This window comes from Onychostruthus taczanowskii, unplaced genomic scaffold (assembly GCF_017590055.1).
Source record: "Onychostruthus taczanowskii isolate IOZ18803 unplaced genomic scaffold, ASM1759005v1 scaffold65, whole genome shotgun sequence".
NCBI classification, from domain to species: Eukaryota; Metazoa; Chordata; class Aves; order Passeriformes; family Passeridae; genus Onychostruthus; species Onychostruthus taczanowskii.
In genome coordinates this window covers 4802774-4826283 of record NW_024504233.1, presented here as the reverse complement: position 1 = coordinate 4826283, position 23510 = coordinate 4802774, and the positions used below count along the sequence as shown (strand labels likewise).

At 41.7% G+C, this 23510-nt stretch overlaps 1 protein-coding gene across 6 annotated transcripts in view; it reads left to right on the top strand.

The window, feature by feature from the left end:
- TPR (translocated promoter region, nuclear basket protein) overlaps positions 1-23510 on the top strand; it is a 34221-nt gene that overhangs the window by 8210 nt on the left and 2501 nt on the right. The window contains exons 11-48 of one of the 6 annotated variants that reach the window (XM_041420685.1): positions 327-418; positions 1176-1373; positions 1885-1992; positions 2506-2732; positions 3788-3951; positions 4031-4170; positions 4261-4409; positions 4671-4833; positions 5070-5204; positions 5958-6098; positions 6257-6425; positions 6895-7064; positions 7265-7417; positions 7928-8044; positions 8686-8889; positions 8979-9163; positions 9368-9515; positions 9877-10014; positions 10633-10764; positions 11026-11156; positions 11516-11726; positions 11879-12025; positions 12404-12602; positions 13223-13428; positions 13925-13986; positions 14881-15089; positions 15390-15662; positions 16447-16595; positions 17392-17475; positions 17789-17989; positions 18330-18461; positions 18988-19075; positions 19530-19714; positions 20634-20702; positions 21292-21401; positions 22024-22130; positions 22814-22909; positions 23066-23222. In XM_041420685.1, the coding sequence (XP_041276619.1) occupies positions 327-418; positions 1176-1373; positions 1885-1992; positions 2506-2732; positions 3788-3951; positions 4031-4170; positions 4261-4409; positions 4671-4833; positions 5070-5204; positions 5958-6098; positions 6257-6425; positions 6895-7064; positions 7265-7417; positions 7928-8044; positions 8686-8889; positions 8979-9163; positions 9368-9515; positions 9877-10014; positions 10633-10764; positions 11026-11156; positions 11516-11726; positions 11879-12025; positions 12404-12602; positions 13223-13428; positions 13925-13986; positions 14881-15089; positions 15390-15662; positions 16447-16595; positions 17392-17475; positions 17789-17989; positions 18330-18461; positions 18988-19075; positions 19530-19714; positions 20634-20702; positions 21292-21401; positions 22024-22130; positions 22814-22909; positions 23066-23222 (5749 nt within the window). Of the gene's footprint in view, positions 1-326; positions 419-1175; positions 1374-1884; positions 1993-2505; positions 2733-3787; positions 3952-4030; positions 4171-4260; positions 4410-4670; positions 4834-5069; positions 5205-5957; positions 6099-6256; positions 6426-6894; positions 7065-7264; positions 7418-7927; positions 8045-8685; positions 8890-8978; positions 9164-9367; positions 9516-9876; positions 10015-10632; positions 10765-11025; positions 11157-11515; positions 11727-11878; positions 12026-12403; positions 12603-13222; positions 13429-13924; positions 13987-14880; positions 15090-15389; positions 15663-16446; positions 16596-17391; positions 17476-17788; positions 17990-18329; positions 18462-18987; positions 19079-19529; positions 19715-20633; positions 20703-21291; positions 21402-22023; positions 22131-22813; positions 22910-23065; positions 23223-23510 lie in introns of all 6 variants that reach the window. The other 5 variants (XM_041420683.1, XM_041420687.1, XM_041420684.1 and 2 more) reach the window with 5 other exon arrangements.

Sequence of the window (23510 nt, the reverse complement as noted above, 5' to 3'; positions counted from 1 at the left end):
TTGCTACATATCCATAGTTTCTAAAGGATAGAGAGCAGGAAGGAACAGAGGCATGGAGTACATTTGCTCTATCTCTGTGTTAATTTAATGAAAATCAACTAGTGCTGTGCTGCTTCAAACCTCTGACAGTGTGATAAAAACTCTGAGGTTAAACCTTGCTCCAGCTATTTCAACTGGTCATGTTCTGAAATTATTTAAATGTTAGGAGTCCTAGTAGCAACAGCTTTTCAGCAATTCAAATAAAGCCAGTCAGATTGATATTTAAGAGTGTTTCTGGTGGAGATTATTGCAGCTTTTGGATGGTAATTTTGGGGTTGTGTCTCCAGGAGCCATCCTGTCCGAGGAGGAGCTGGCAGCCATGTCTCCCACTGCTGCAGCAGTGGCCAAAGTGGTCAAGCCTGGCATGAAGTTAACTGAGGTGAGTGAGCACAACCTCTCCAGCAGCAAAGCCCTTGCATGCCATCAGTGACACTCTGAGAACAGAAAGGTTCAGGCTTGGGGCACTCTTTGGGTTTGGGGTCATGCCTGATGAAGGCAAGGAACTCTTACTTGGGGCAGACTTCTCTTGCTAAGTTACTGGGATTTTTTTCAACATGCCTTACAGTTTCTGTGTAGTAGATCAAATTCAGAAGTAGGTGGGTTTTGTTAGTATAAACTTACTTTCTATGTGCATTTTTGGCAGGAGCAGCCTTTTTTTGCTTACTTACATAATATTTTAATCTGTACTGCTGTGCTTTTGGCCTCTACTTGCAAACAACTAACATAGCAATAGGTCATACAGGTTCTAGGGGGTTTTCCACTCCTGTTTATGCAATTTGTGTTGTTACTATTTGTTACTGATTGTTTTGTCCAGCCATTAAATTCCTTTATGCTGTTACTGGTTTTGATATTTCTGTTGTCTTAAATGTACTTTAAACTTATACCTTTTACATAGACTTCTTTTATTGCAGACAGTTGCCCCTATACAGTTTGCCATTTTAAAATTAATATGTGTAACTTCTGTGATATGAGTTCTAGAATCATATTTTGAAAGTCCAGCTTGTTTTTCTGAATTAACTAGTTCAGTTGTATAAAATTGCAGTGACTTCAGGTATGAACTGTATCATTACCAGTTGTTCTTTTTAAAGAGATTTGTACCGGCATATCAAAACCAAACCAAAACCTTTTTGTTGCAGCTGTACAATGCCTACGTAGAAACTCAGGATCAGTTGCATATGGAGAAGCTGGAGAATAGGAGAATCAATAAATACTTGGATGAAATAGTGCAGGAAGTAGAAGCCAAAGCCCCAATCCTAAAACGTCAGCGTGAAGAATTTGAGCGTTCCCAAAAAGCTGTTGCGAGTCTGTCTGCAAAGCTTGAACAAGCTATGAAGGTCAGTATAAAATAAAATATTTATTTGGAATTTATAGTTTCAAAATAGAATTTTAGAAAACAAATTAATTTAAAAATCTTTAAACCTAATTGCTGTTGTAAGTGTATGAAATGGATCTTTCAGTCGACTTTTATTAGAAAAGACGTGTTGGCCTTTTTGGCTTGCGATTTCTGGAACTGTACAGAGTGTTTTACAGAACCAATGTATTTTGTAGTTTTTTATAGTGGTGATTTAGTCTCTGATTTTCTGGGAGAGTAGATTCTCTGTAAACAAAGTTTAGTGTTTATTTGACATAAAATTAGACTTCAGTGCTCCCTTCTGACTGGTTTTAAAGCATACACCAATGCATTACAAAGGAACATGACTTTTGATTCCGGAACACCTGGAGTTTAACCTTGGGAGTTTAAGGAGAAGTTTGGTTCCCCAGGCATGTCTGCACATGCTGTTATCTCTCTGGAAAGGAATGTGTCCAGTTGAGGTGTGATGTTTACTCCTGCTGGTGTGCTTGCAGGAGATCCATCGCCTGCAGGACAGCGCCGACCAAGCCAACAAACACGCCTCCTTCTTTGAGAGGGAGAGCCAGAGACTGGAAGTGCGAGTGAAGGATCTCTCCCAGCAGGTAGAGGAAATGTTGCTCTGGTTAAATGTGCTGTTTGCAGTTGTGTATTCATGTGCTGCTGCATTTCATATGTTTACTTGGAAGTTGCGTTCAGCCACAGTCTTGGAGACTTTGGTTGTCCTAAATATGCTGGTGACATTAAAGCTTCTCAGGACAGCATGGTACTTCTGCTTTCAACACTGGAATAAGTTTAGCTGGATAGAAGTGATGCTGCTTTAGGATAATATTGTTAAGCATTTAACATGGAAAACTCATCTATATAATTTCTTTGTTAGATTGCACTGTCCTGTGATCTGTTCACAGAATTGAACAGTTTGTGTGCTTTCGATTTGTTGCCTTTTGTCAAGCTTTTTTTTCTGTCATATAATCATCTTACAAGGATTTATTTATTATAATTGTTTGCACATTGTAGGGAAAACCCTTAATTTCCAAGTCTTTTATTCCCAATATATTGGTTTTCACAGCAAACTTTAGAGTCCTTGCAGGCGTTACACAAGGAGCGTTCTCTTTCAGATCTGTGTGCTGTTAATGGAACTGGAAGAAGCCAGAGGCAACCATGTGATCCGTGATGAAGCAGTGAGCTCTGCTGACATCAGCAGCTCTTCTGAAGTGATCACTCAACACCTGGTCTCCTACAGAAATATCCAAGAGCTTCAGCAGCAGAATCAGCGTCTCCTGGTGGCTCTTCGGGAGCTGGGGGAGGCAAGAGAAAAAGAGGAGCAAGAAACAACATCATCTAAGTAGGTCACCTCTTCCTTTTCATTAACTGTACTAATTAGTAACAGGGATTCATTCAAGCATTTTTCATTTTTTTACTTCTGTTATTAGTTGTGTGCAGCAGCTATGTAACTCATAAAAGCAAGTTCTTATTAAGCTATAGGACCTTCAGGTTTCTATTAAAATGGTTTTATAGCTTTATATCTTATAATAGGTCCTGCCATCAAAATCTGAAGTAAAAATAATTGTCAGTCTTCTAGTGACTGATTTCACACAGCAGAGCTGTTTTTCAGAAAGATAAGTTTTTATTCCTGTTAGCTGAACAAAAAACTGCATGTGTGCATATCTGAATCACTACTGTAAAGGCCACAGGTGTGAATTCTGTGTGAGAGGGTCTTAGCCTGGCTCTCTGCTCATGCTACTGACATTTTTGAAGTTATTCAAATTGATAGAATTCTGCTGTTCAGGAAACAGGCCTGCTTTCTTTTTCACTGTAAATGGCAGCCCAAAGGGCTGTCTCCTGGAACTTTGCAGGATTCTGTCATAGGTTCACAGAATCATTAAGTTTGGGAAAGATGTCCAGGGTCGAGTCCAAGCTATGCCCGAAATGTCACCAGCCCAGAGCACTGAGTGCCACATCCAGGCCTTCCTTGGACACCTGCAGGGATGGGGACTCCACCACCTCCCTGGACAGCCCTTTCCAATGCTTAACAACCCCTTCTACCCCTTCTGTGAAAAAAAATTCTTCTTGATGTCCAACTGGAATCTCCCTTGGCACAGCTTGAGTCCATTTCCTCTTGTCTTGTCCCTGTTCCCTGGGTGCAGAGCCCTACTCCCGCCAGCTGTCCCCTCCTGTCAGGGAGTTGTGCAGAGCCACAAGATCCCTCCTGAGCCTCCTTTTCTCCAGGCTGAGCCCCTTTCCCAGCTCCCTCAGCCGCTCTTGGTGCTCCAGACCCTTCCCCAGCTCTGTTCTGTTCCCTGGACACTCTCCAGCCCCTCACCATCCTCGTAGAAGGAAGGGGCCCAGAACACCTGGACGTGCCTCTCTGTGAGATGTTGAAGGCTGTTGTTGTTTCAGGATCTCTGAGCTGCAGAGCCAGCTGGATGAGGCTGTCAGTGAGCTGCAGCAGCTGCGGGAGTCGCGGCAGCACCAGCTGCAGCTCGTGGAGTCCATCATCCGCCAGCGGGACATGTTCCGCATCCTGCTCACCCAGACCACGGGAGCCATCATTCCTCTGCAAGGTACTCAGGCTGCAGGGGCTGTATGATCTGCTGTGGAAAGTGGAAGTGTTCCTTTAAAACCTCCTTTACCTTCCTGTAGCTTCAGGTATGTTACCAGAGGAGATCTGTCTTACATCTACTCCAAAGCGCCCGAATTTACCTCAGTCCATGGCAACTCCTGCTCCAGTGTCCATGAGTGAGTCTGTGGAGACTGTGGAGGCCAAGGCTGCTCTTAAACAGGTACATTTTTCAGTAGACACTGCACAAAGCTGTCCCTATTTCTTTTTACTTGCTTTTGGTAAGCACTTTAATATCTGTTCTTTCCTGCAGTTGCAGGAAGTTTTTGAGAACTATAAAAAAGAAAAGGCAGAGAACGACAAGCTTCTGAATGAACAGAATGAAAAGCTTCAGGAGCAGGTCACAGACTTGAGGTCACAAAATGCCAAGATATCCACACAGCTGGAATTTGCCTCCAAACGGTAATTCAGATACATAATACCATTGTCTTACATATTCTCTGGCTGCTTGATATTGTTTGTTCACTTAAACATTGATACTGTTTATTCTGTGTAAGAACATAAAGGAAATAGTGCGGGTGAGATCAAGAGCAGAAGCTGTACTTGAGTGAGGCACATATGTGCTAACAGAAGTGTAAAACCATGAAACACACAGCAGTGTGCTTGCCCCAGTTGAGTTGGACAGTGCACTGTGACAGACTTGCTTTGCTGTGTTCCTGGAAGGTACGAGATGCTGCAGGATAATGTGGAAGGCTATCGCCGGGAAATCACCTCGCTGCACGAGAGAACCCAGAAGCTCACAGCTACCACTCAGAAGCAGGAGCAGATCATTAACACCATGACTCAGGACCTGAGGGGAGCTAATGAAAAACTGGCAGTGGCAGAGGTCAGTAACAGTGTGTGGCACTGTGGAGTATTCGAAGGTAGCACGAGAGTTTTCCTTATGTCTCAAGAGGGGAGATGTAAGAACATTCCAAGGTGTTTCAGTTTGAAGGGAAAGCAGAAAGTCTAGTAGTTCTGTTCTTACTATTCTTGGCTTAATTCACACGGATTTTATAATAATACTAAATTCAATGGATGTATTTGGGATTGACAACAAAGTTTTTATTTGCTGTCTTAAAGGTGAGAGCAGAAAACTTGAAAAAAGAGAAGGATATCCTGAAGATGTCAGATGTGCGCCTGACTCAGCAACGTGACTCTCTGCTGGTTGAACAAAGAGGACAGAACTTGCTGCTCACCAATTTGAGAACAATTCAGGTATGTGGTACTATTCTTATGCCCAGGTTGGGTCTGTCTGTCAGGGTTTTCAATAAATACCCATGAAAATCAAATGAAGGACTCATGGGATTTGGTTTTGATGTGCATTTTTTTTGTGGTTACAAATCAACACAATATAAAATACTTCAGCAACTTGTTTCAGCAAGTTTGGGATTCGTGTCTTATATATGATACTCTATTATTTACCTGGGCAAAGTCCTGAGAATTCTGAATTGATGAGAAGGATTTTCACAATCAAATGGAAACAAAACACATGAAACTAAGTGAAAGGAAAAAATTTGTAATGGCAATTTTTATGGCAGCAAAATTTAACAGTGTCTGCCGTGGTAGTTGATTTTGCTGTTACATTATAGTTACTTTTATACATTTATATAATTTATTGTAATATATTCTGACACTTAGAATGTATTTAAGGATGTACACTTTATCATGTGACTGAATTCTGTTTCTCCAGTAGATCTTTTGGAGGTTTTTAATCCATAGCATTAGAGTGCATGAATAATAGATATTCTTCTAATAATATTTATTGTATTATCATTATTAATAAGAACTTTCAAAGCTAAGTCAAACATTGTAAACACTACTTTTCATCATTTTCTGTATCTACCTGTTATTTAATTATTCTTGGGGTGGGAGAAGTGTTGTGACAACTTTTTATGAAGTGCTGCAGTAATTCAGAAGAAAATTATCGAGGTATGTTGTAAACAAAATGCATTGTGCTCTCTTTTTCAGGGAATACTCGAGAGATCTGAGACAGAAACAAAGCAGAGACTCAATAATCAGATAGAGAAGCTTGAACGTGAGATATCTCAGCTGAAGAAGAAACTGGAAAGTGAGGTGGAACAAAGACATTCCCTTACCAAGAATCAAGAGGTGAGTGTAAATGTGCTGCACTTGTTTGGAGGAAAATAAAGCCCCAGGTGCTTCTGCAAGAGTGCAGCTTGTTCTTCTCCATACCTGGCAAGTAGAGCCACACTTGGGCTCTGTGTCATTGGGGAATAATTGCAAACTGAAGAACCCTGTGCTTGCAGGTTCATATCCTGGACCTGAAGAGGCAGCTGGAGACAGAGACCAACCGTCACATCAACACAAAGGAGCTCCTGAAGAACGCCCAGAAGGAAAGTGCCATGCTGAAACAACAGCTGAACAACACTGAGGCCCAGCTCACATCCCAGTCCTCACAAAGGCCTCCAGGGAAAGGTAAACTCTTCCTCTACAGTTAATTTCTCTTTATGCTAAGCATTGCCATCTGCAGAATGGTAGCATTCACAGTCCATAATAATTAGAATTGGGCCAACAGTACACTAAATAATAAATCACTTTGCCGCTGCAATCCCATATTCAGACAGATGCTAACCAGCATGATTTGTTAATGTAAAATTCATATCCAAGCAGTCTTTGACAAAGGGGAAAAATAATGCAAAACTTCTTAAAGGATTCCTTTCATTATTTGAAGGAGCTTAAATGTATTAGGCTACATAGTTTTTAAATAGTCAACAGTGTTTATTGTAAGCCTTTATTTTGGTGAGGGCTTACAGTTTTATGTAGGGAAGCTTTGTGAAAGTAATTGTTTTTATCACATTATTATCCAAAAATTACTTCAGTTTTCAAGAGAGCAGTGGTTTTAAGACTAAGTTAAGCTTTAGTTAATGAATGTGTTCTAACATTGCAGGTCAACCTAGTTCAAGTGAAGACATGGATGATCTTGTAAGTCGTCTGAGACAAGCTGAGGAGCAAGTCAATGACCTGAGAGAGAGGCTCAAGACTAGTTCCAGCAATGTGGAGCAGTACAGGGCCATGGTTCTTAGCCTGGAGGAATCCCTCAATAAGGAAAAACAAGTAATTAATTACTTATTTTTATTTACTTTGTGTTTTAGAGCAAAAATTCTCTGCTGTTCGTGATTTTCCACATTTTCAGTGTTGTTGCTCTAAATTAGATGCTGAGAATACCTATTCTGGCTTTAAATTGTTAAAAAAATTCCAGTTTTGTATCAGAATAATGTGTTTAACTGGATAAAAAATGATGGATTTTAATGAAGGTGACAGAGGAAGTTCGTACAACAGTTGAAGCTCGTCTGAAGGAGTCTTCAGAATATCAGGCACAGCTGGAAAAGAAGTTGATGGAGTCAGAAAAAGAAAAACAAGAACTGCAGGAGGAGAAGCGTAAAGCTGTGGAGAACATGGAGCAGCAGGTATGCTCTGACCCTCCCTGAGAGTCCCCAGGAATGGGATTTCCTCAGCTTCATCTGGGTTTCACACTATAGCAGTGACCTGAAGCAGGTCTTTTACAGTGTACACAGAGTGCCTGAATTTGTGAGAGGTTTCCAAACACGAGCTGTACATTGACAGTGTCACTTCATGGCAGTGATTGTGTGTTTAAAACTATCTCTGCCTGAATTTTGAGCAGGAAAACATAAGTAACAGCCTTTGTGAGAGGTTTGAGAAGGAAACAAAATGACTGTAACTAGAATTACTTCAGGCCCAACTCTGAAATTAAAGGATTATATTTTTTCTGGGAAAGATCTCTGTATATTAATAAGTCAAAATATAGAAAGTATTTGTCTCTTTTGATACTAATTTTAATCTGTAAGTAATAAAATAATCACCATTATGAATGACTGTGTTCAGTACTCTGCAAATACTTTGCCACTTAGTCCTGGGTTTGTTCTTACTTTGTGTTTGTTGTTCCCATGTCACTGCAGCTTTCAGAACTGAAGAAGAGTCTGTCAGCTGTGCAGTCAGAAGTTCAGGAAGCTCTTCAGAGAGCCAGCACAGCTCTGAATAATGAACAGCAGGCCAGGAGGGACTGCCAGGAACAAGTATGTTTGTAGTGTTTGCCTGTTTTAGCCAGGGTCAGCAGAATTCCTGTTAGCTTTCAGTTGAGCTCAGAACTAAACTTGTTACTCAGGGACTGCTGGAGGCAGGAAAAGTGCTGGGAGAGCACAGTCTCTATTTTGGGAGTAGCTGCTTTTTGAATGCAATAGATTTCTGTTTCTAAGGTCTGTTTCATTATGTAAAAAGATTGGCTTGGGAATGTAATTAACTGGTTTTAGTTAATTGCTGCCTTCATGCCCTGAGGAGGGGGCTGAAAATGCTCCCAACATGACAATGGGGAAAGTATTTTTCTAACCCAAAAGATAATTGTCATCTTTTACAACTGTGGGGCAGTGTGATATTTAGCAGGAGCTGATAAGATTGTCTTGTTTTTTAAAGGGAATTTACTTTTCTGCAGATGAGAATTCCAGCAGCACTAATTGCTAGGATATCAAAAAACTTTTGGCTGTTTAATCCAGCCTCAAATGTAGTAGATGGGCATTTCCATGTTTCCTGTGCTTGAGAATAGCAGGGATTTTGGAGAGTGGTTTTCTTCTCGCTTTGTGGTCACTTGCTTTTGTCTCTTTGTAGGCATCAAACACACAAAATAAGGGTAGCAGAGTTCATTTATTGTGGTTTTGTGCAGGCAATGATGGCTTCTGAAGCTCAGAACAAATATGAGCGGGAGTTGATGCTTCATGCTGCTGATGTGGAGGCACTGCAGGCCATCAAAGAGCAAGTCACAAAGAACGCCGCAGTGAGGCAGCAGCTGGAGGAGGCTGCTCAGAAAGCAGAGTCTGAGCTCTTGGAATCCAAAGCCTCCTGGGAAGAGAGAGAGAGAATGATCAAGGTGTGATGGGCTTTGTTGTTTCAGTGGGTTTTTTCAGTTAACAGAAGTTCAGCCACAGAAATTACACACAGTGAATGATTTTGTTGTAGGATGAAGCTTCAAAACTTGCATCCCGCTGTGAGGATCTGGAGAAACAAAATCGATTATTACACGAGCAGCTGGAGAGCATGAGCAATAAGATGGTGACTTCCATGAAAGAAGCCATCCCAACTGCAGCAAATGTTTCTCTTAGTGAGGAAGGCAAATCCCAGGAACAAATCTTGGAAATTCTTAGGTAACCTTAGCTCTGGGTTCCTTGTCCTGGGATTATAAATTAGATTTGAATTTAAATTATTCTGTATTATTCTGTATTACTTTATACTTGAAGGATAATGTTAAAAATTAAGTGCTTTTTTGCTGCTTTTTTGCTGATGGGAGGTGGTTCTCCCACCTGAGAACATTTTCCTGGTGTGATGTGGTGTTGAATTCCTCCCTGCAGGTTTATCCGTCGGGAGAAGGAGATTGCGGAGACGAGGTTTGAGGTGGCGCAGGTGGAGAGCCTGCGCTACCGCCAGAGAGTGGAGCACCTGGAGAGGGAGCTCCAGGAGCTGCAGGACAGCCTCAACGCTGAGAGGGAGAAGGTGCAGGTATGGCTGGGGGTTAGTGCTTGTGATTTCAATGAGTACAGGGCTGTTCTGGGGCTGCCTGTGCCCAAAAAGGAATTTTTGAAAGAATGTGGGTTTTTTTTTTAACTGGGATTGCTTATAACCAAATGGAGTATCTTGTTCTGAGTCTTGTGAGAGAGTGTGGCAATTCTAAAAATGTTGTAATTAGGGAAAAAAGATAATTTATCCTTTTTTTTCCCATCTCCTGCTTCCCCATGTCTTGAATGTAGATGTAAAATAATCAATGCCATGATAGCTTTCCAAGATGGTGTTATACCAGATCCAGGTGGAGTATATGTGCATGTGCAAGCAAAACAAATGCTTGAGTTGACTCTTTCCACAGGTAACAGCAAAAACCATTGCACAGCATGAAGAATTAATGAAGAAAACTGAGACCATGAACATACTCATAGAAACCAACAAGATGTTAAGGGAAGAGAAGGAGAGGCTGGAGCAAGAGCTACAGCAGATACAAGCAAAGGTTAGTACTGAACTTCACGTCAACCTTTCAGATATTCAGTGTATGAGTTAAATGTCAGGATATACCATTGCTAATTACAGTAAATATGTGATTTACATTATAATTATTCCTTGAAGTCATACACTAATGAGGAAACTTTCCATTTCCAATTTTAAAAGACTTTGGTCCATCTACACTATTGGAAAGCTTGAAGTTCAGTTCCATTTAGATGAACCTGAAGGTCAGTGTTCATCCTTGGCTAGAGGTATACCAAGAACAAGGATATTATCAGCAATTACATTAAAAATGGCACAAGAATGCATATAAAACACACCACAGCTTTATTAAGAGTTTAAAAGTGAGATACTGCTTGTTTTGATGGTAGACAATGCATTGGATTTTAACATTAATAATCTCTCCTATACCAAAGTATGGAGTGAGCATCTAAGATTGGGAAGTCACACCAATATTTTTTTCTCTGTAGGATCATCCTCTGCGGTTGTCTTTGTCCTTTTCTCTTTCTCCAACTGGCCACTGGAAGGCAGAGAGTTAGGAAAGAAGCTCTGTCATGACTTTTTCCTGAGGGTCTCCTTCAGTCCCCTGAGATGCAGAGTGTAACCCCTTACTGTGCTTTCTCAGGTACGCAAGCTCGAGGCAGACATCCTGCCCCTGCAGGAGTCGAATGCTGAGCTCAGTGAGAAGAGTGGGATGCTGCAGGCAGAGAAAAAGCTCTTGGAAGAGGATGTTAAACGCTGGAAAGCCCGGACTCAGGTGGGGATATTCCTTCTTTCAAAGAACATAATGTGGAAAAAAAGGGCCACCAGTCAAACAACTAAAAAAAGTGCTACATTTTCTTACAAAGAATAAAAAACTAAGAAATAAATGTTTGAATTATGAAGTGTTGTTCACACAGCTTCAAAGGTGGCTATTCCTTATCAAAAGGCAAAAGCAGTGGCTCTAATTCAAAGAGATTTTCTGGCTATAACTGTGTAATTAATTTACAAAAATGCCCCTGTTTTCTTCCCCTTCCAGCACTTACTGAGCCAGCAGAAGGACACCGATCTTGAAGAGTATCGAAAGCTGCTCTCTGAGAAGGAGGCAAATGCCAAGCGTGTCCAACAGATGAGTGAAGAAACAGGCAGGCTTAAAGCAGAAGTTGCCAGGTGTGGTAATGGTCAATTTCTAAAAAGTTTGGTGCAAAGCAAAATGTTCTAATTATAACTGTATCTGGAAGTGTAATTTCTTAAGTGTCTCTGTGTAACTGTAAAACTTCTGGTATTATTTCTGTGGCTTGATAACAAGCAGGTAAGGTGAAGTGAGAGTTGTTTTGCAAGCTGTCTATTAGCTGAAATTATTCCAAAGTAATATATTGTGGAATAATTTCTATTCTGTATTGCAAAAACCTAGAAAATATAGTCCACTACAGATAATGCCTGTGATGTTACATAAATAAGAGATATTGAAATGTATATATGTTTTCAAGCATCTCATTTACATCTCCCTCTGATCTCTTGTCATTTAGAACTAATGCATCCTTGACTACTAGCCAGAATCTTGTTCAGAGCCTGAAGGATGAAGTAACTAAAATAAGAACAGAAAAGGACACTTTGCAGAAAGAACTGGATGCTAAAGTGGCTGACATACAGGAAAAAGTGAAAACTATAACACAGGTCAAGAAAATCGGTCGCAGGTACAAGACCCAGTATGAGGAGCTGAAAGCACAGCATGATAAGGTAGGTAGAACTGAAATGGAGCATTCCTTAGAGCTCCTGGGGTTTGCCCAGAACTTTTAAACCAATCACTTGGCACACAAAAGCGTTTGTGAAAGTGATGACATTGTGATCAGATAGTCCCCTTCAGCCTTGTACCCCCTAATGCCTTTCAGATGGTTGCTGAATCGTCAACTCTGCCTTTGGCAGAAGCACAGGAAGACCAAGTTTCTGCCCAGGAAGTACAAGAGCTAAAAGACACTCTCAGTCAAGCTGAAGTGAAGACAAAGAATTTGGAGACTCAGGTTGAAAACTTACAAAAGGTAAGAACAGTGAGTAATTTTGGAGTACTGTTCTCCACGGCAGTCCTAAGTGTGTAACAGTGAAGAATTGGGAGGGTGTTTTAATGTGTGTCACAGAAATATGGGAAGTTACCAATTGTGCCTCTGTTTTCTTGGGAAAGAGGAATCTTAAGTCTGCCGTAAATCTTAGTGTGTCTCATATTATTTCCTGGAATAAATGGGAAAGAGAATGCTGTTCTCCAGCTCTTGCATTCAGAGAGGACTGAACTCCTGTTGTTCATAAGAAGCCTTTTAACCTTAATCCAGTGGCTGGCTAATACCAGCTCCTTGGAACTTGGGCCCTATATTTGCCAAAGAAGTTGGTTGTGGCCAACAAGTGCAATCTTTCTCCCTCCCTAGACAATAACAGAAAAGGAAACTGAAGTTAGAAATCTCCAGGAGCAGATAATGCAGCTACAGGCAGAACTGGCCCGTTTCCATCAAGATCTGCAGGAGAAGACTACACAGGAAGAACAGCTCAGGCAGCAGATCACAGAGAAGGAGGAGAAAACGAGGAAGACCTTGCTTGCAGCCAAGCAGAAAATTGCACAGTTAGCTGGTATTGTAATGCTTTTTTTTCTGTCCTCAGAGATTTTTGATTATTTCTATGGAAAAACCTTTAGACAGGGTGCTTGAATATGGCCTGCTTCATATTTTACTGAAAAGTGTGTTCTAGACTAAATGCTACAAGGATTGTTCTCACATAAAAATTTAATTCCTCCAGGGGATGATATAAGTACATAAGTAGTTGCACACTGGATGTAGAAAAAGTTTTATTTACTTTTGGCCAGCCAACATGATAATGTTTTTGATCCTTCTGTTGATTAGAGCAGATTGGCCCTACTAACAACTTGGGTAATTGTCCCCTAAATATAGAGTTGCAAAACACATTGTCTCCTCTGTTTTAAATGTCACTGAGAGGAGTGGTGGTGTAAGAGCTTGCTGAAAACATCCTGTTCTTTTGGGACTGCTTCTTTAAGTTTTTATTTATCTATATTTATTACATATTTTTCTATCTTTAGTTTCTTTTTATTTAATTGCAGTTAAGAAGGGAACTGTCTATATTGCCTCCCAGATCTCCTTTTATAGCTTAACATTTTTAGGATTTCAGAATTGATAAAACACCCAGGTGTTCAGTGTGCACATTAAGCGAGGCTGGACCCTTTCTCCTTCCACCAGGTACAAAAGAGCAGCTGACAAAGGAAAATGAGGAGTGGAAGCAGAAGAGCAGCTCCCTGGAGGAGCAGAAGACGGAGCTGGAGGTGCGGATGAGCGCCCTGAAGTCCCAGTACGAGGGGCGGATCTGCCGCCTGGAGAGGGAGCTCCGGGAGCAGCAGGAGCGGCACCACGAGCAGAGGGATGAGCCCCCAGAGTCCACAAACAAGGTACAGCATGTACACAATCCTGCCAGGCAGCCCTGGGCCACCACTGCTCAGCCTGGACTCAGGTGTGCCACCATGCCCTGCTCTTGGAAATCCACAGATTGGCCTCAGGAAGGGTTCAGAACTTAATTTAAATTTCCTGCCCTAATCAGAATTCCCAGCGCCAACAAGGAGGCAGTTCTGCCATTCACTGTGAATCAGCCAAGGAGGTGTTCATGCTATGCCCTCTGTTTTTGTATTTTACTCATGCATTCAGTATAATGGGTTCATATCTCAAAGCTTCAGAAAATACCTGAGCAGTTACCAAATTGTTTTCCAGCCTTGGTATGGCTGGTATGATTTGGTTCAGGGAATTTGCCATAATTACAGAGTCTGCCCAAGTAAATACCCAACAAGCATTTCTTTCACAGAGTTGTTAGCAAAGTGCTGAAGTGTTTTCCATGTTCCTTGCTCTGTATCATGTGTACCTGACATGATATTTCTGGTTTTTACCTAATAGGTCCCAGAACAGCAGAGGCAAATCTCACTCAAGTCTACTCCAGCTTCAGGTGAAAGAGGAATGTGAGTTCAAGGGGTTTGCAGAGTTTCTGTGGTTGATACTTCTTGGGTTTATCATTATGTAGTTGCTCTTCTTTTTAGCAAACCACTGGCTTTTCATAATTTGTCTTGAACAACTGTGAAGATGCTGACTGACATAATGCATTTGTCCTGTTTTCTCAGCTATGTCTAATCAATAGGGCTTTTAAGCTGCAAGATGGCATATTAACCACCAAGAACATGGTATCTGGGAAACATGGAAGGTTTTTAAAAAATGTTTTCAGACTTCAAGGTTTTTGAAGTTGTGTAATTTTGATTGTTAATTTTAACTGTTTTGGTTTTGGGAAGGATCTTCCTTGTGCAAGAATAAGAAATGGACTGAACAGATAACTCTAATGACAGATAAAATAGTTATTTGCCTAAGCTCTGAAATGGGAAATATTGCTGTACTACTGAGCTGGAATAACAAATTCCCTCTCAGCTATTATGAAATGCATCCTTTAGACAGCAAGACTTTAAAAAATGTCTCTTAAAATTTGGCTGTCCCTTGTCTCAGCCAAGAGATGATGTCACTCTGTATTGAGTGAATCACTTTTGATGTAACATGTGTTACTCACTGTAATAAAGTCCCAGCACAGCCAACAGTACAAACATTTTGATCTGTTACTAGATTCCCACTTGATTACCTTAGAAGAAACCTGTCAGTTCTCCAAGCTGGATAAAATACTATTGATGGTGTAGTATGTTTCTCTTCTTCAGCTATAATAAGTTTTGAAGACAATTCCTTAAGCTGTTGTCAGGCTTTTTAAATTTAAAAGCTTTTAAAAAAACAGTGTTTCTGGCTATGAAAATATACTTGTTTGTTATTTTTAAAGTCTGCTTTCTGTACCATGATGAAACCAATCTCCTGTTTTTCAGTGCCAGCACTTCAGATCCCCCAACAGCAAACATTAAACCAACTCCTGTTGTGTCAACTCCCAGTAAAGTGACTGCTGCTGCAATGGCTGGGAATAAGTCTACTCCAAGAGCCAGCATCCGTCCCATGGTGACTCCTGCCACAGTCACCAATCCCACCACTACCCCCACAGCCACAGTTATGCCAACAACACAGGTGGAGACTCAGGAAGGTGAGCTTTTTAGTGTAGTATAAGGATCCTCAGTACTCAGAAGTGCTGCCTTTGCCTTGAAATGTTGCAGTCAGTTTGGAGAGGCTTCAGACCATGTCTCAGTCCCTGCAACTCTTGGAGTATCACACTTCCATGACCATTCTACTTGCAGCAAAGTTCATGGTTCCTCAGCTGGAGATGTGCATAACCTGAATTCATGTGCAGAACACTGAATGTGCTTGTTCAGGGCATCCTGAGAGGGAGAAGGTGAGCTGTGCTGGATGAATGAAGAGCCTGACTGTGCTGCTGTTTGCCTTCCAGCCATGCAGTCGGAAGGACCCGTGGAGCACGTGCCAGTGTTTGGGAGTGCCAGTGGCTCCGTGCGCTCCACCAGCCCCAACGTGCAGACATCGCTGCCCCAGCCCATCCTGACTGTGCAGCAGCAGACACAGGCCACTGCCTTCGTGCAGCCCACCCAGCAAAGCCACGCTCAGATCGAGCCTGCAGCTCAGGAGCCAGCCCCTGCCATCGTGGAGGTGGTGCAGAGCTCCCAGATAGAGAGGCCCTCCACCTCCACAGCCGTGTTTGGCACAGGTTGGTGTCATTTTGTAGCCCTGCCTTGCTCAACAGTTCCTTGTAGGTAACTCCTCTTGGACCCTTGGCCAACCAGGCCTCACATCAGTTCAGATCTTTTTCACCTCCTTTAGTTTACTGTACATTTTAAGAATTTCTGAAGTTAGGCTTCCTTCTTGAGCTGTCAGAAATAGTGCCTCTGAAATGCTGTTGGCACTGCATTCCTTAAAGCAAAAAGAAAATAAAACTGTGTTTGTCTTTTTCAGAGCAGCTTTGGAGTTTAATACATTAAACCTTGCTGGCTCTGTTTCTATGGCACTATGAGCAAGGTTAATTTTAGGAGCCTTGAGTAAGCTACTTAACCTTGAATTTAAAATACAGGAAGTACTCTAAAGCTATTCACTGTAATACACTCTTGCACATCTGTTTGTCCTACACAGTGCAAGTAGAACGTTTGTTCCCCAAAAAAACCATTTCTGCAGACTGCTGGGGTTCACTTTTTCCAGCTGATACTCTCTTAAAAATTTTGGGTGCACTTGTCCAAAGCAAAGATGTTGGAAGAAATATTTGGGTTGTATCCTGGGGCTTATACTTAGCGTCAGTTAAGTTGTGAATAAAGGCCTGAGAGCTTAAAATTGTAACTGAAGGAGTTGATGTTTTCCTGGCCTAGAAAACAGCTTGGTGCAATTCTGATTGTTTGTCATTCAGTGCAAAAATGGAGGTGATCTTCAGAGGAAAATACCAAAGCTTTTGATTTCTGGTTTGCACATGTGCTCTTCTGAAAATAACTGAGAGGTCTTTGCAGTTTCAGCTACCCCCAGTTCCTCACTGTCTAAACGCTCCCGAGAGGAAGAGGAGGACAACACTGTGGAGAATTCAGACCAGATCTCTGAGGAAACAGTGGATGCACCTACTTCAAAGAAACTGAGAATCATGCAGAGAGTTGGGCCTGAGGTTTGCACAAGCATAAAGTGCTACTACTTAATCTTTGTAGGATTTGAATGGGAAGAAAAAATGTGTTACTTCAGAGCAAATCAGTGAATTCTTAAATGACTTTCTAATCTGTTGGTGAGGAAGCAATTCTGTTTGGGTATCCAAAAAGGCAGAGGATAAACCAATTAGAATGAACGATGTAAATCTTAACCTGCAGAGAGGAAGAGAGAGGGCCATATCCTAGGATTGAGGAGGAAGAAGTTCAGACTTCTTTCAGCGGGGTTCGGAAGGTTATCTACAGTAATTCTGGACAAAAATACAGGGTTTTAGGAGATGGGAAGCAAAGATGAGTTGCTGGAAAAGCCTACAGAAGATGCATGTGAATGTTAGTGTGAGGGATTTGGGGTATGCTGTGAAAAAGGGATAAAATTGATGAGACAGAACCTCACAGTGTTAAGGAAGCCAAAGATATTTTATTAACCCTGTGCCAGATGATGTTCATAAGGGAAAAAGGGCAGGATTGTGTAAGAACATTACCACTTAAGGAGGTAGAATGGGAAGGCTTGATGATTTGGTTTTAGTCCTGAAAGGATTGAGGTATGCTGAGGTCCAGTGAGCTGGGAAAGTTGTATTTCTCCAGGGCAGGGAAGTGAGATTTTTGATAAAAGCATTGCTAAGGAAGCAGGAGAAAATGTTGCCCATAATCTTTGTGGTAAAAGGTAGTTTTTATTGAAGAAGTAAAAAAAAAATAAATAAATCTCAAGTATGTTTAATGCTAATGATATGTTTTAAATGAGAAAAATATTTGTTCTTCCAGGAGGAAGTGACAGCAGAAGAGAGCACGGATGGAGAGGTGGAGGCACAAACATACAATCAAGACTCACAAGACTCCATTGGAGAAGTAAGCATATTTGAAGAGCAAAAATCTTCAGCAGAAATAGCCATTTGCCCCAAAAACTCTCAGTACGTTTAGAAGTGAAATCTCAAATGGAATCCTGCAGGTTTCCCATGAAAACCACTTAAAATGTTTTAAAGCTTAGACTTGAACTGTTCAGTCACTGACAGTCACCTGTCACATTCTCTTTTGTCCTCTCCTCTGGTCAGTTTTTAAGGAACAGCAATAGCTGTCCTCTGGCATCAGAGGAGCATCAGAGTCTGGTTCTCTTGCTGTTGATTATGGTGCATTGAGTTTTGTTTGTTCTGGTGATTGGCAGGGTGTGACACAGGGGGAGTACGCGGCCATGGAGGACAGCGAGGAGACTTCCCAGTCCATCCCAATAGATCTGGGATCCCTTCAGTCAGACCAACAAAACACTTCCTCATCTCAGGATGGCCAGTCCAAGAGAGATGATGTGATTGTAATTGATAGTGATGATGAAGATGACGATGATGAAGAAAATGAAGGGGAGCAGGAAGTATGTATATCATGGAATTCCTTTATGATTTTGTCTTTCATCAGATGTAAAACTCACCAGGCAGGATGAATTTAATCAAAATATTTTTGACTGAGTAAGTGGTCTGTATTTATGTTGCCTGAACTTATAGTGTTTTAAAGTTACCTACTAATTCACCTTGCATTTTTCTTCTACCTTCCTTTGTCTGAACCCTCAGGCTTTTCCATCTTCCTTCCTACCCTTGTCCTGTTGAAGAGGGAGAGAGGGAGTGTCTGGGTGGGTGTTGATCTGTGCACCACATCCAGCCTATTCCACTTCCCTTTCTGCATTTCCCTAAGGCTCTTTTATTGTCTCATCACAGGATTATGATGATGAGGAAGAGGAAGATGAGGATGATGATGAAGACACAGGGATGGGAGATGAAGGTGATGACAGCAATGAAGGAACTGGTAGTGCTGATGGCAATGATGGATATGAAGCAGATGATGCTGAGGTGAGATTTGTACCTTTCTTTTGTAGCCTGGTAAATTTCAACAAATTTCAACAAATCAGTGCTGTAATGCACAAATGTGAATGCTTGGAAGAGAAAATCCTGGTATGAATTCATCCCCAGAAGTTGAAGGATGATACTGGGTGATGGTAACTTCTTACAACTGGTGTTTTCACAAGAAAAATCAACTAGGAATGTTTAAGAGGGCTGAATGAAAATACAAAGTACAGGAGCCAACAGCAAATACTGTAGTTGCAAAGTTGGTGAGGCTTTTGAAGAACTGGATATTCTGTCTGTTATTAAATGATGGTGGCTATATTGTTCAGGTTTGTATATGCACACGTACTCAAAACTTCTGAAATCTCATACAATTGAATATATTAACCTAATGCTGTAGATACTTATAGAAATATTTTAAGATTGTCATATATTTGACTTTTTTTACTTTCTGAATACTTTTCTACTGCTTTTGTATTCTCTTTACAACCTGTAATTTGTTTAGTCATACTCTGTTTATGTGGGATTTCAGGGTGCTGATGGTACAGATCCTGGGACAGAGACTGAAGAGAGCATGGGAGGAGCTGAAAGCAACCAGAGGGCAGCAGATTCCCAAAACAGTGGTATAGTTATTCCATGTTTCTTCACAGTCTGTGTATGTAGGGGGAAGGAAATATAGAAGCTCTTTTCCATGTGCTAAAATCTGCGCTTAAAAGTAAAAATATCAGTGAAATACTGAAGGTCATTTCAATGTGCAGTGTGCATTCTTTTGAAATTATCTTTTCTGGATTTGTTCTAAATTCCTTTGAAAATCCTGCAAGCTCTGGTTGCTGTGGAAACTTAATGGCTCAGTGGATTAATCTGACTCTAAATCAGCATCTGAATAATTAATACTTTGTTTCATTGCTGGAGTTGTAGCTGGCACAAGTCCTCTTCAAGTGATTTTACATAACAGTACTGGGCTGTCCCCAGGCTTGCAAGGGAAAAATGAGTTAATTCGTGGCAGAACTGGAAAATTTGCCTTCATGTATCCAACTTGGTTCCTAGGGTTTTCCCCCTGTGTATGTGTTGTAGGAGAAGGGAGCACGAGTGCTGCAGAGTCCACGTTTGCCCACGAGAGCCTGAGGGAGCAGCAGCCGTCATCGGCATCCGAGCGCCAGGGCCCGCGGCCGCCGCAGTCCCCAAGGAGGCCACCGCACCCTCTGCCCCCACGGCTCACCATCCACGCCCCTCCCCAGGAGCTGGGGCCCCCAGTGCAGGTACAAAGCAGCTCCAGCGCCACAGAAGACTTGGAAATAAATTGCTGTATGATTTCTTAGCAATAAAATCCATTAGGAAAAGTGTTGCCAGCTGTTGGGCATGATTGATAGAAATGGTAGCTGAGCAAAGGGGTTTAGTGGGTGTGGTCCTGCAGGTGATGGCTGGACAGGGAATGTACAAATCCATCCCCAGTGCCTTACTGCTTTTTATCTTGAAATTCTTATTATGTTATACCAGTACTATGTCTGTCAGTAGCTGATGATATTTCCACTCAAAAAGCTTTTCTTAGCCACATTGTAGCTCAGATTTGAAGGATTTTTATGAGTTGCCCCAGTGTAGATGGGAAAATAAATGGTAGCATTCCTTTGCCCAAGTTAAACCTTTCACAGTCAGTGCCTGACCCATGATTATACTTCGTTGAAGACCTGTTGATTTTGTAAATTAAAACATCACAACAGGAATTCTTCAAAAATATCCTGACTGAAATGATCCTTTACCATTAACTTGTGCTGAGGCTTGGAATCACAATATTTCTGTATGCAAGTTTTCTATATTCAGTAGAGACTTGAGTTAAATATTATTGTCACTTCCCCAGAATATACACATTGTCCCCCAGAGAGTGTGCTGGGGCACTGCCCAGGCTCCCCAGGGAATAGGCAGAGCACCAAGGCTGCCAGAGCTCCAAGAGTGATTGGACAATGCTCTCAGGCTCTTCCTGGGTTTCTTGGGTCTGTCCTTCATGCAGGGGTTGGACTTGATGATCCTCGTGGATCCATTCCAGCTCCAGATATTCTGATTCCATGATGATTGCCATACTTACTCATTTAGCTGCTATCCTTGGCTCTGACTGAACACTTGTATGTTGTTAGAATTCCAGGACCACATTCACACAACTTCCCCCATTTCTTTCCCGTAAAGAGAATCCAGATGACTCGGAGACAGTCGGTGGGGAGAGGGCTTCAGCTGACCCCTGGGATAGGTGGAATGGTGAGTGTATCAGAATCTATTACTGAAGACCTGCTTTGAGGGAACATTTCTAACTCTTGGGGTTACTTTGGTTTTTAAAGAAGCCTGGCTGCTGATTTCTCTGGGGGGATGGTCTCTGTAGTCATGCAGAAAATATTCTACTCCTGTTAATTCCTCTATTAATGGAAGGCAAAGACTAGAAAACTCACAGGAAACAAAGGGGTTCAAAAGAGACTCAGTTGGTTTCGTCTAAGGTGATTTTATTTACTTATTTTTAGAGTCTGTCAAAGTGGCTGTGTTGCTGGAAAAAATAATACTAGGTTCAGCCTCATCCTAAAGGAACAAGGCTAATTTATGCTGTCTCCATCAGCTAATTTTGAACCCTTTATTCAGCTGTATTTGACAGAACAGATGCAGGTTCAGTGACAGAAAAGAGACTGACTGGGTAAAGTACCTTCTGCGAGACCAAAGGCATCAGCTTTAGATGTCTGAAATTAAACAAAAATTTTGTTAGAGCTAAATCTGTCTTTGTTTTGCTGGACTATGTGGAAAAATCAACCTTTAACTCAGCTGGTAAAAACTGGAAATACATTGTAGGCTCTCATATCAGTCTCTTTTTTTCCAGCAGCAGCACTTCTTTGATGATGAGGACAGAACAGTTCCAAGCACACCAACTCTTGTAGTTCCACATCGTACAGATGGATTTGCAGAAGCCATTCAGTAAGTAGATGTGAAAAGAAAAAGGAAAAAAGGCTTTTCTTTATTCTATTTCTTTCTATTTTTCAGTGAAATCAAAATAAATTTAAATTAAATGAACTTGTGATTGAAGTAACATGGTAGGATAGATAACTGCATGTGCAGATGAGTAATTATTGTTTGAATTGTGTCATATAACTGATCAGCAAATTAGGAAGTGAATATTCTCCAGTGTATTGTAACTTGGTAATTTAAGAAGAGATTAAACAAACACAAAAGTTCTATCAAATTTCCTTCCTTCTTCTTCCTCCCTCCCCATTGGTATTGCCAATGAAAGTAGGAAAAGTTACCTCCATTTTTGCTTTTGGGATGTTCTGGACATGTCCAGCAATCTACTTAAAATTGTGAAAGTTCATAGAATGGATAAGTAAAGAATATTCTCTTCAGGACTGTTGTACTGATTTTGAATGCATTCCTAATAATTTGAGAGCTAATTGCTGTTTATTTAGCAGTAGCTCAGCTGATTTTTATGGTCAGTATTAGCTCATTTTGTGTCATGCTTGATTTGTTCTCTTGGTCAGAAAGTTCTCCCCCCTGCCCCGATCTTTGGGGAGGTTGCAGAATTCCTGAAGTCTGTATTTTCCAGTTCCCCCCAGGTAGCTGGAGTTCCTCGGTTCAGATTTGGGCCCCCCGAAGATATGCCACAAACCAGCTCCAGTCACTCTGATCTTGGGCAGCTGGCATCACAAGGAGGTAAAGCAGTTCTGGGCTCTCTTTTCTGTGGGTCTTTGAGTGAAAAAGAGAGAATTCAGTCAACAAAACACAATTCTTCACACAATGCTTCAGGAAATTGTTGAAGTGTGGAAACCTGCAACTCTTCAATAATTGTCAGCAGGGAGAGAATAACAGAAATTGACAAGGTGTTATCTTCAAGCTGCTACGTTTATAGTCGTGTTAGGATTTGGAAATTGAATGAAATACTGAAGGAATGGTTTTTAACTTCAATTTTACTATTCGTTGTAGCTTCCCTGTAGTGAAACGTTAGGGGAAAATATCAAATGCAAAGAAATCTTTGGGCTATGTCCTTATCTGCTCAGAGATGGCCAGGCTGTTGTGTTTGTTGTTGGTCTGAATCTGTCCCTTTCCCCGGCATACCTGTTGGCATGGAACACAGGCGGTTCTCTGAAGAAAGCTCACAGCAAAATAATGGCATCATACAATTATGAAAGTTAAAAAAAACAAGCAGTAATATTTTCATCAAGGTTTTACCTTCCAATAAATCGTGATCAGCTCTGGCAGTAAGTCAAAACAAAATAACAAAAATCTGCTTAAATACAAGTGACTGGATTTTATCAGGTGGCCAGAGGGAAGACATTGGGTAATCCTTTTTATAGCCACTCATTTGGATGGATTGTCACTGGAACTTTGTGTTGCAGGTTTAGGGATGTATGAAACCCCACTATTCCTTGCCCATGAGGAGGAATCAGGGGGTCGTAGTGTCCCCACAACACCGTTACAAGTGGCAGCACCGGGTAAGTGGCAGAGGTCTGCAGAGCGAAGCAGGGAATGATTCCCCGTGATCAGTGCAGTGCTGCTGCTCCTCAGGAGCGCTGGGCAGCCTGTCCCCGAGCTGCCTGTGCTGTCACAGGGCTCTGTGGGCAGGGCCTGAGGGTGTCTGTGCTCCGCAGTGACGGTGTTCACGGAGAGCGCCTCAGCCGACGCCTCGGAGCACGCGTCGCAGTCTGTGCCCATGGTCACCACCTCCACCGGCAGCCTGTCCACCACCACCGAGCCCGGCGCCGGCGACGACGCCGACGAGGTCTTTGCAGAGGCAGAGTCTGAAGGGTAAAGCACCTCTGCTGCTTTGGTTCACTAGCACTGCTGACACGTCCATTGTCACCCAGGGGCAGCTCAGACAGCGTTTTGTAGTGCTGTGAGGCAGGACAATCTGACTCGTCATCCAAAACCAATGATCTGCTGATCTTCTCCTTGGGGTTTAACAAAGTTAATATAAAAGTCACCAAAAAAAATTACTATTTTTTAAGAATGCAAAGCACTCTGCAGTAGTCAAATACTGATGTTAAAGGCACGGGATGAAGGATCAGTTTGTAGAATAAAGACTAAGGCGCTCCT